General features: G+C 37.2%; 1 protein-coding gene across 1 annotated transcript in view; it reads left to right on the forward strand.

Annotated features, from left to right (window-relative positions):
• The first annotated feature begins 2981 nt into the window (after positions 1–2981).
• LOC135799800 (uncharacterized) overlaps positions 2982–12260 on the forward strand; it is a 32277-nt gene continuing 22998 nt past the window's right edge. The window contains exons 1-2 of the mRNA XM_065313008.1: positions 2982–2985; positions 6360–6434. Coding sequence (XP_065169080.1) covers positions 2982–2985; positions 6360–6434 — 79 coding nt within the window. The remainder of the gene's footprint in view (positions 2986–6359; positions 6435–12260) is intronic.

Consider the following 12260-nt stretch of genomic DNA (forward strand, 5'->3'; position numbering starts at 1 on the left):
TGTTGGTCGATTGATGCGCCTGCGGGTTGAGTCCGCGCGCGCGGTGATTTCCAAAAGTGAATTATGCACGTATTACGCACGCAAGAAGTGCATAAATATTAAATTACATATTGCACAAACGTAAATATTATTAAAATAAATTGTATGTCATTAAATCACACAAAACGTAGATTTACACAAAAATATTATGTGCTTTTAGCTGTAGGGCACTTTTTTAACTTAATGCTCGTGCTGCAGTCATAAAATTCGATAATTAGATCTATTTTTTAAACTTTTATTACGTTCTCATCGTTAACTAACGTCGGTGAGTATCAAACGCATCTCGAAATAAAGCTCATAAAGAAGTTGAAATTATGCCTACGAGTGTGCGCACGCACAGACGCTGTGTGATGAAATGTGAAATGAGGTAAAGGAAAAAAATAGTGCGGTACGTACTTGAAACTTTTTAAATTATAGGTGTTACGATGACCGAAAAAAGGGCGAAAGAAAGTCGAAAATTATAGGTTATCGTAATTACACAATGTGCTGAGTTACAGATTACCTAAATAGATACGAAGAAATTGGAAAAGTTTTCATTTTTATTTGTGAAATATTGAGTTTTGGTCGGTAGATAGCAAAAGTTTGGTTATGTACTATTAATAGCTAATGTCCTATAGATGGCGTTGTATTTTAAATTTTATTTTAAAGATGTCTTAGAAAAGTCTTGCGCTTTGTTGATTTTATTTGTATTTTTGTGATTACGAACGACGAATGCGCGAGCCGTGTCATTAGAAAACTTATTTATTAAATTACACCGCCCGGAGGACCATCTCGAATATAATTCATATTTAATGAATCTCGATTCGGATCTCGGCCGGGCGGCGCGCCGTCGACTACAAACAATTCTTTCTGCACGCCATTACATCGGAACGTATTAGGGCTGCGCCGCGAACCGCTTTGTATCTGCGCCCGCCGCCTTCGTCCTTCGCAAGGGGAGTCTTTTAACTACCATACCACCTGTGGTACACCTTCCACGCCGAAGGAAGATCAAGATGATCTTTCAAGCGCGTAAAATAAAATGGCGAGCTACACACACACACACACAGAGTGCGAATGCGATGAGCAAATCAAATAAAAATCGTCCAATCTCAATAATTGTAATTGCGCCGTTTTGTTGCACGAAGCTCACTTCTTGTGGTCGTAGATCTGCACTTGTAGTGCATACTGTCAAAAGTAGCCTTTGTGGCGTCGGGGCTTTAAAAAGCGGCAATATTATATATTGAAGGCAGCGCCCGGCGAGTTATTATGAATTAGTTTATCTGCAATAAATAATGACGTGGATTCTCATGCGCTTGCCGCCAGCCGTCACGCGTTGCTTTTATTTTATTAAAATTGCGCTCACGCCTGCTCTCAGTGCGCCTCAATAACACAGCGTTTTATTTGCTAAAAATGCAAAAATTACAAAAATTTTATTAAAATTAATATTAGACTTTGCTGATGATTTGTTTTATCCGCTCAAATTGATTTGTAACTGAATAATGTCAATTAATCATTTATACAGTAAATAAATATTGATTAAGTGTGTTGAGCTCAGAACGAATTAAATTGATAACTAATGAGCGTATCAAATCAAAGCGCCTTATATTGAATATCCAATTTAATCGACATTAACAATCCATTATCTTGATGCTGCATAAACAAGTTGCAGCGTTAGTTAGAACATAAACACATAATTATATCGTTATGCAGTTATGTAGGTCTATGCTACTGCCACCGCTACCGTTTAACAATGCGCATAAAACACATCGACACAATCGATCATAGAAATTGAGAGCTGTGCGCGAATAATGCGCAATTATGTCTTCCAATGCTTTGCAATACGCTTTGTCCGCGAAAGGCTAGAAATCGGAATGGCGAATTGAAAATGAGAATAATGTATGTTTTGCTTAATGCGTTGCTGTTTTGTGCTTAATTGTTTGTCGGACGCGCATAACGACATCGTTAGAAAAAGCGTTTGAATTTGTTTAGCGTTTAGGCTTTTGTTGGCATGCGGTTTGTGCTTGAATAATTGCGCTAATTATGTGTGAAATATGCGCGTGTCGGTTTTGCGAGATTGATGGGTGTGTAATAGGTGCGAGGATTTATGTTTTATTTGAAACACACACGCGAAGAGATAAAGTTGAAAGTTGGAAGTCGTTAAAGTCTTTTTTCTGGAATTGTGTAATCAGAGACGCTTGATTTTTCAATGTTTTTCAAATTTGTTATCACTCTAAATTTGCTCATAAACCTGGTATATTCTCACACTAATTTCTTTTGCATTAACACGTTTTATTCTTGCAAATATCCGCTTGAACTCACGCACATTATTCATAAACGTGTGTAAACTATGTGCAAATAAACACAATTTATGTGGAAACCATTTGCGCGAACAAAACGTTCCACATTATTCTCGAGAGTATTAAATAACGTGCGGACTTAGTTCATAAACGTAAAAAAACATAATTAAATTTACATAATTTACATCATTCCAAGAAAAATCATTATATTTACCTATAAAATAATTTTGCAATTTAATTACCAAAACGAATTATTAATTTGTATTTTTTCCGATACTCATTAGTTTGTTGATTAACTGATGATTGTGAGATTTCCAGAATCAAAATGCAAACAATATGCGCCGGTGAAAAGCGAATAGACGGCGGTTTGCGTAATCATATCGGAATTTAATGTGCGTTGCGCTAACATTTTAATACTAAAGTTCACGCGGGATTAGATGTACCTGCATCAACCTAGATCGCAAGTGCACTGCGCACTTTGCATTGAATAAAATCGCGTTGCGGGTTTGATATTTGGTCGAATTCTTGAAACTGAAACCGATATATGAAAAACAATCATTTCTCGGTAAACATGTTTACATTATGCGTGGATATAAAATTATCGTAAACTAATAGAAATGTCAGCCTAATGAGATTAATTACATTGCGCATGCGCAGTTGCACTATATGGGTAAATGTGCAACCTGCGCGCGCATCTTTCACCACTTGGTCGAGACTGGGAGTCTCTGTAGAGACGATTTCGACGTCTCGACGTTCGGAACAACTTCCTTTATATGGCGATGCAATCGCCGCGCAGACAACTCTCGCGCGTATGGAATTGGTCCTTGCCGTTTCAGCCCGACGAAGTGTAACACACCGTCGGCGTCGTAACACACGTAACAGCTAATAACAGTAAGAGACCTACTTTCTACCCGACAGAACATTGTAGCGTCTCATCATCTGAGTAACATGATTTAATTTCCAATACCGAATCAATCATCTTTAAGCAGTGAACAAATTCACTTTTGTTTCTAAATATGTTTAATATTTTGACTGGGTGATTGTGAGGTTGTAGCATGTTGCAAATTCGATTTGGTTGTTGTTGTTTATGCGCGCGTGGCAGGCGCGGAGAGTCTTGGCAAATTGGATTGCGAACGATGTAGACTTCTGTAATTGTTTGTCCATTTCGAATCGCCGCGCGCAGGTTCCTCATACCCCAAGCCGCCTACGAGCCATCATTAGTCGCTCTTCCTTCTATTGTGTGTTCCTCGGCGACGGCGGACAAACAAACAACGCGCAAACATTTATCGGTTCTTTGTTTCCTCCTTGGACGTGGCGTTGTTTTTCGTCTAGGAATTTATTATGAGTTGCATGTTGCACAATTGCAAAGTGCAAATAAATATTAAACGCAAAAATTGTTTTATTTTATTAAATCGTCTATAAGTGTGTGAATTTTCCGTTGAATTTGTTTCTTGATGCAACACATACCATTCCCAATGCATTGAAAGTGCGTTTATGTGTAATTTTGATTATTACGAACGTTAATTTGATTAACAGCGCATTGCTCGAATTGTCCGCCTCGGTCGCGGCGGCGGGTAAAGCACACATATGCGCATCCCGCCAACTTCACTACTTTACTGCGCGTGGAAATCGTTCGGATTCTTCGTTTGCGAAATCGGCGAAATCTAAAGCGCTCGCCGGCGATACGAAGAACTCGCCGCGGATATTTATGTAATTGATTTATACGCGCATGAAATTTGCGACTATTTGCATTTCTGCATGCAATTTATGCGGCGCGCAATTTGCCACCGCATAGCGCATATCCTGAGAAAAGAACGGGAAAATCCGTTTGCGGTTTATGCATTGACCTTGACCAACTTGTTAGAATTTTATTAGATTAGTGGAGTTAAATTACATTTAAAAATTATATAATATAGATTTTAATATGCATTTCACTCCAAAGATGGCGCTAGTCGTCAATTTAACATTTTCTGTTTGTTCTGGTGATTATATTTTATGTATTTTATTACAACATTAATGTTTGTTTGTTTTTCATAGTTATGCTTAATTAAATTTATCTCTGATAGTTTCACCGTCGTGGGTGATGCGATCTTGACATTTTTTACACGCTCCGAATTAAAACACACACAGTACAATCGGCGATTTGCATAATTCCGCGTTTAATATTTCAGTCGATTCCACCTGCGCACGATGTCCATGTTGGACACTTGCGCAACACGAATTCGTTTAGTGCACGCCGATTATTATGCAAAGGCCGTTTGTTCGAGTACATAATGCACACAATGTTTGCCGGTGTGTGCGGCAACAATTGTTGTGCATCCCATCCGACGCGCATTCCATAACTTCTGCGCGATACTTAATGACGCTTCATTAATATTTATAGGCTATATTGATCTTTTTCACAAATGTACGATTTTACTGTGTACTGTGAGTGTTGTGGTGTTTGAAGTTGGCAAGAAGTAACTTATTGGCTGGCGATATATTGTGCTGGAAAGTGTTTAAGATGCAACTCTGTGCAATATTATCCTATCGATTATATCCTTGCCTAATGAAACAAAGCGCGTTCGCGTTTGCATTGTGCGCCCGGCCCACATCGGCAAAGCCATTTGCGAGGAGAGCATCGGCGAAATGTATTTATCTGATGATTTTTTACCGCCGCTGATGGCCATTGTGTTTTTGACAGATGCCAATCTCACCTGCGAGCTGCGCATTGTCCTCGGCGGCGCTTTTATGCACAGTCAACAAAAATTATTGAAGTGCGCTGCAACAATACCCAACTAGAACTTGAGGCATTAAGGCGCAGACGCACAAAATTGTTTCAAATAATAATTATCTTACTCGCGCAGCAGAAATGATCGTGTTTTTCCTTTTTGTTTTGCAAAAGTAAAAACGTAATGATTATAAAATAAGTAAAACATTGATATGAGAATAAAAAGGGCATTTAATAAGCGACTTGCATCTCGTCATGTCGGCATGTTGGCATGTTGCATCAACTTGCAGCTGGAATTCCAATAAAATCTTGTTAATCATTTTCAGTCTCGAAAAAAGAAGAGAGATTGCTTAATGTTTGCTGCCATATGCGGCCTCTCCAGATATCCAGTTTCACTCTCACTTTTCCGAGTATTATTAATTTATACCTACGTTAGCTGAGGCAAAACTAGTCGACGTGAACTGGAATGCGTGGACCATCCACGCAAACGCTCGCTGCGAACGATGACATAATTAAAACAAAACAAATTTTAAAATTAAATTGCCATTTGAAGCGATTTGCACATATTACCTATTAGAATATTTAATATATTTTATAATAGTATTATGAAATTCTGTGCGATGAGTTGTGTGTGTATGGGTACCGGTTGACTTTTGAACAATTCGAGGAAGTATAATAAATCGCACTCCCGTATTGACCTTTCGCGGCGCACCGTCCTCATTGACATTCACACCTGATACGCGATGGTCTCGCGCGCGAGACGTGGTGGCAGACGACGCCGTCGGCATAAATCACGCGAATATGCGGCGCAGCTTCTCTTCCCAGGATGCGCTGCGGCGGCGGCGATGCTCGCGCGATATTTTCTGCTTTCCCTTCGCGCTTTGACTCGGCAACTTTTCATACAAATGGGTTAAAGTGATAAAGTCGTTCGCAAGCGCAAGCATTTCACGGAACTAACAGTACTGAAAGGATGTTGACTTTCAAATTCCATGCTTACAGCGCCATCTATATTGTTTCTTTAAATGTCAATTTATTTGGAAACATAGGCAACTTTATGTATGGTGTAATAATTTCAATTAATAATTTCATGTAATATCATTCATTGTAATAATAATTATTTATTTAAATGTTGTGTAGATATTTGTATAACTAAATTTAAAAAATGTTAACATGATTATTGTATCATTTATGACCGCTGACAAAGTATTATCGTTGTTCTAATCCAGTTAACGAACTATCATCGAAATTTGTTAGTGTGCGATACGAGAAACGATCGAAAGGGATGTTTTGCAGGATGAATAAATAGTGAGTTAGGGATGCTTGATGTAATCCAGAACGGATTCGCAAAGATCCGACACCTCTCTGCGACCACGTGTTTCCTTCAACCGATGTGCACGTCAAACGAATCGGTAGGCCACCCATTTGACTTTCAAACCTAACCACAACTTCTTACTCTATATTATTTTAACCTAAAATTTATATGTAAAAAATTTGTCTCTACATACGAATATATAAGCATACGTTGTGAGTTGATGCGATGATGGACCATTAAAAAGCATCTGAATTGACTCACACGCTCAGCCACCAATCGCAAATTTAATTCTGCATTAATTACGCCAATAACTTCTAATAGGGTCGCCGTCGTGTGTAATTGTGTGAGCAGTGCATTAACGATTCGCTTTCCCCTTGCTGTCTTCGGCCTTTGGTTTTCGGCAAAAAGCCGGCGATGGTTGGCGGCGCGGTGTGTAACCGCAGCCGGCCCAAACGCATCTCGACACGCCATTTGCATATTATTACTAAACATCCGCGCGCTTAACAAATGTAATTACGTTACTTTGGCGCGTGTAATCGCGAACGTAAAACGCAGCGCCGCAACGCCACTTCATTTGCATAAACGTCTTTTGACGTGCGCCTCGTATCCCAACTGCAAGTAGTGATTTAAAATTAAAATGTCTTTATTTTGCTACTGCCGGGGCGTACTCGTACATTGAATAAAGAATTAAAAAATTCAGAGATGTATTAAATATAAAAATTATTTTCTAGAATAAAATTGAGTAAAAATCCTCATGATTTTTATTTGAGATTTGATATTTTTCTGCTAAAATAATGATTTTCGAATTTGGAGGTAATTTAATTCAGATAATTATTAATTATTGTACCTCTTGACAGGTACTTCTGTCAAGGCCGATGTCCCCTTTTGAAAATATTTAAAATGCGGATCTGTGTCGTGTAGGTATTGTTTGCTGGACACAAAACTGCAGTGTGCACGCAGACAAATCGCTTCTGCTTTTATTACGAAACGCTGAAGACGACGCGGACGCTGAGCGCGGATTGTTCGCCATCAATCGGCAGTCCTTCGCGGACTCTTCATCGCTTCGTAATCGCGCAATAACGCGAACACACTCGAAACGCGCGACGAATAACAAACGACAACACGACCGCGAGACAATAACCGAACAGCGTCGAGCATGTGTCGTACTCCACTTCGTGCGAACGCACGACGCATTGTTTGTTATAATTTTGATGAGAATACGCGGAACCTTGACATCCATATAAGGCGCCTGGTGCATTAACAGCATTAGCATGCGGATACAAGGTTACTGGCGCCCTGAGGTGAAGAATTTATTTATTTTTTTGAGAAATTTTTAATTTTAAGTATTTTAGCACAAATATTCACGTCGTAATCGTAAACCGTGTGTTTGAAAGCGTTTGGTTGTTCTCCAGTTGTCTATAGTTGTTTGTTAGATAATTAATCGCACATCAATGCGCGCATTGTTTACATTTACAGTGTGTAATGTAAAGTAACTTAACCTGGCGGACTTTGGGGCCTCCGGGGAGTGGAAATTCATTAATTATATATGCTTGTGAGTCAGTGTCGGACTAAATGCTTGTTTTACGTAAGCGCTAAATTCCACAATGCGTAATAATCACGTTTTCAGGTATACCGCAACACTCATGTCCTCATTTAAACAATTGAAAATAAAACAAAACATGCTTAAACATAATAGCAAACAAAACCACACAAACATTTGCTTGTTTGTCACTTATTAATTTAAATTATATTTGTTTCAAGGATAATTTCAGCTTGATTTCTTTCACACTTGACACGACAAAATTATCTTGTTACGTAAACTCTCAAAGTCAAGTTTTTGTTAAATGTCGAGTCGCGTCGAGGAAATTATTACATTTGCTAATTTCTTATGCACACACTTGATTTGACTTTAAGCGCTTTGAGTATCAGGATGTGTCATCTTTATCTTCTGCTGCTCTTTTCTATTTTCATCCTAAGATCTTCAGCGAGAAACAATGCTAAAGCAAACATGTTGCAATTCATTGAGAGTTAAGCTGTCAAAAAGTTCTGTTTAAACACTTATTACAGTCATTCATAGTTTACTAGTTATAAGTGAAATAATTGATTTACAGTATTTGCTTGCTTGTATTTTCCTGTTTAAAATATAAATTTTGAAAATATAATAAGAAATACGGAAGAATCAACACAGCGTAGATAAGAACTAGTATAATAAATTTAGATGTTTGTGAATTGTCTCATCACCATTTACAACTAAAGTTCATCACGAATAAATTATCGTTTGATAGGTCAATATTTCCATATGTAGGTAATAATTACAGACGTGGTTCAAACCAATTTGTATTTGTCATCAAGTGACATCAAGTGAAATCTCTATAAACGGTACACACCTGAGATTAATTTCAATTTGTCCCGGAATGTAGTCGCAGCTATTAAAATTAAACATTTATTTATGAGACAACAGACAAGATTCTAAAAGATGTTTTTATTTCTTTACACGTGCGCAAGCATGAACAAACAATGTCAATTGATGTCATGGGGTCTATTCTCAAATGGAAATCTATACCTTTTTAAACATAAACATAGAGATGATGAGTTAATCTTCAAATTAATTATTCTTGTCAGTTTTGATTCAAGCACATTTTACTTATGCCTATACAAATATTTTGATTGTTATTTAAATTAATTAATTAGTTTCAGATCCTGTTAGTTTTTCGTGTTGAATTTATGAAAAATTCATCAATTATTTATAGACACCTTGACAAATTATTTTAGTAGTATGTAAATATCTAATTTGACATATTTATTAAGATTTCCTTGAAATATTTTCTAAATTTGGAATTAAATTAACGTACAGTAAGCGTTAAAAGCAATAAAATCATGTAAATAGGTAAATCCTTTTAAGGTAATCAGTAAATAAATTATTTATTAATCAAGGACACATATTTGGTCAAATATATCACCAAAATATTAATATTTTTATTAAATTATATTTTTATTAGGTAAATTTAAAAAATTCATGCTTTGAGTTGCAGTAGAAGTGCAGAATATAAAAATATGCATCCATAAGTAGGCTTTTTTAAAGCTATTGTCATAGTAACAATTAATATAGAAATAGAAAGGATATTTTGCATATGTGGACAACATACGCACTTGCATGCTACAGCTTAACTTTTACGTGTTAAGTTTGAATTTGTTTGAGCGACTGGAGTGATAGATATTAATATCTCTCGTAGGTAACCTTCAATTTATCGTTGCTGGCTCACCAGTCTCGCATTCTCCAGTTTTAACTATCGTGAACGCTGTCTCCCGCAAGTTTGCCAAGTTATTGTCGAAACTATCGATAGTCGCAGCTCTCCGGTGTTCAAGTTCGGTTCGTAAACGCGATAAATTTGGCGTGTGCGTTATGTACAAATAAAGACTTAAATCATCCGGTTCAATTAATTAATTCTGACATAGTGTCAAGATACGTGTAACTTTTTTGTCCATTTGTGTTTGTGTACGCGAATATTTTTACATAATATGACAGCCGCAGATAAAATTTATATTTGGACAGCTTAATTCTAAGGTAAATGCCCTCTAAATTATAGAAATATATTTTTTAGTTTATTTATAAAAAAACTAATTGGTGATATAGATATTTTGATTCATTTTGTGCAGAATTTATTGTAAACACTTTTATTTTTGGTTCATGTTCGTGACGACGAGAAACGTCCAAACAAAGTTTAATCGCAGTGAAATTTTCGTTGCAAATGCGCGTGCTTGATACGCTAGTTAGTGTTTATATTGCATCGGATTCATGTTAAACTCAAGCAATTTAAACGCCAAAGAGCATCGCGACGTTGTAAATGAGTCGTGATGAGAGTCGCGCGCGTTCACGAAAATTTCGAATTTCAACGTTCTGAACATCTCACGTTTTCGCAGTATTAGAGAGGAAACTGGATGATGTTACGAGTACGAGTAATTTGTTTCATGTACACAAGCATAAACGACACAGACTTTAATTTTGACCTCTTGATCTGTCAAAGGTATAAAAGTTCACGAGAATACTAATGGCTCAAATAAAATTTCAAGTGAAATTATATTTCACGGATTTTTTTTTTTTTTATTAAAAAAATTATTTTGAGGTAAAATCAACTTTTTTAATTTTTATAATTAAGTAAATTATTTGTATTATATTAAGAAACGTGCATATTTTGAACAAATACCTAGTTGTAATCTACGACAACTGCAATTTTTAAATATTTTATTTGAAATATTTTGCATTTTGCATTTTTTGACAGTTTGATTACTTGCCAAAATGCAAATATCCATATTGCTTGGTGTGAATTACGAGCAGCGAACACGATTCGTAGCCGTGGGCGATGCGCGCAAACGTGCGGCAGGCACCACACTTGCTCGCCTGCAACGAGCCGGCCGTGTTTAGAAAGTAACTTCTTGTGCATCGGAGCGAATGCCGTGCGAAGTATGCTAAACGCCGTTCGCTCATTCACAGCCCGATGATATAATGCATGCGCGGCCGGGGCACCGTTACGAAAATTATTATGTGAAAATCCGATCGTGATAATTGAAAACTATACGCGCATGAGCGCATAATTACGAATCGGCGACCGTTTAGCGCGCTCATCCGGCGTCTAAATAACAGCGGCGCGACGAAACGCAACAACGCTCACCTTGCGCGGTGTTTAAGCAAGCATTGGGAAAATGAAGTGCCGGCGAAAAGTCGGCTCATTGATAGTCACGGAAAGAGGTGCGGCGGGGTGAAGAGATACGACACATACACACGATGGGCACGAAGGTCACGCGGCTATCAATTTACATGCGTTTTTACTTTGTGTTACGAACGCACAAAGTTTTCCTGGTCATACCTACTCGTACGTACCAACAACGAACAAAAATTTATTAAATTCTCTGCATTTATATTCCTGCCATGGTGAAAGAAAGGACGTCAATCGTCAAGGTTGCATCGGTTTATTTTTACATTTCATATCTTATAAAAAAAGCAATTAATGCAATAGCTAATTGTGTTAAGATAAAGATCGACCGAGCGCTTTGTGAAAAATTATTGCTTAATTTAACGTCTGCGCGTAGAGATCCGTTTGCGCTTTGATTTCGATTGCGACGATGAAAACAACAAGAATGCGCGTGCGCTGCGAGTAAATCAGATCTTGCTTGCGGATAAAGGTAGTACAATTTATTTTAATTGCAATCGCATGGATTTTATTTTATTTTTATTATGAATTCATTTCATTTTTATATTTAAGCATAGGTTAAAATGATAAAATTTCGAAAAATGTCTGAAACTAAGTGATCAAGATCATGTTCGCTGATTTGTAACGTTTTTTTTGCGCGCGTTGTTGTTGTGTTGTGTTGTTGAAACTTTCGAACCCATTATTCGGTCATCACCTGTAACGCACACTCGCACTTTGGCTCCGGTGGTGTGGACGCCGTGGAGTCAAGTTCAATGAATATTCGCGCAACGCAGGCGAATCATAAATGTCGAGAAGAACAACCTCGCGGATGTTCTAACGATCCGCGAGCCGCATCCACGTCTGATATCGATCTCGCAGGCATATTACCATATAATAACATTACGTGCTTTTAATTTGATGCTTTTAAATTGCAAATTACACGTTTCTGTTATAATTATATAGAATTTAACTCTTTTTTTTTTCGGTGTGTGTATGCTTATGTAGTCAGATTTTTTTCGGCGAGTCAGATCATCGCCAAAAATCACATAACTCAAGTTCAATAACATTCAATAAATTACCGATTCGCGTATTTAGTTTATTCTGGACGTTGAAATATGTGTGGGATGTTTGAATTGTTAATTTAAATGTTAATATAAATTGTTGTATTAATTTGTGAACATCATGTTGGAATTTTTTAAATGCGGATGTAGGTGTCGCCCGAAACTATAATATAA

Source organism: Atheta coriaria, unplaced genomic scaffold, assembly GCF_025399875.1.
Source record: "Atheta coriaria isolate IRGN ID8LTWV9N9 unplaced genomic scaffold, Caltech_Dcor_3.1 hic_scaffold_9_pilon, whole genome shotgun sequence".
Lineage (NCBI taxonomy): Eukaryota > Metazoa > Arthropoda > Insecta > Coleoptera > Staphylinidae > Dalotia > Dalotia coriaria.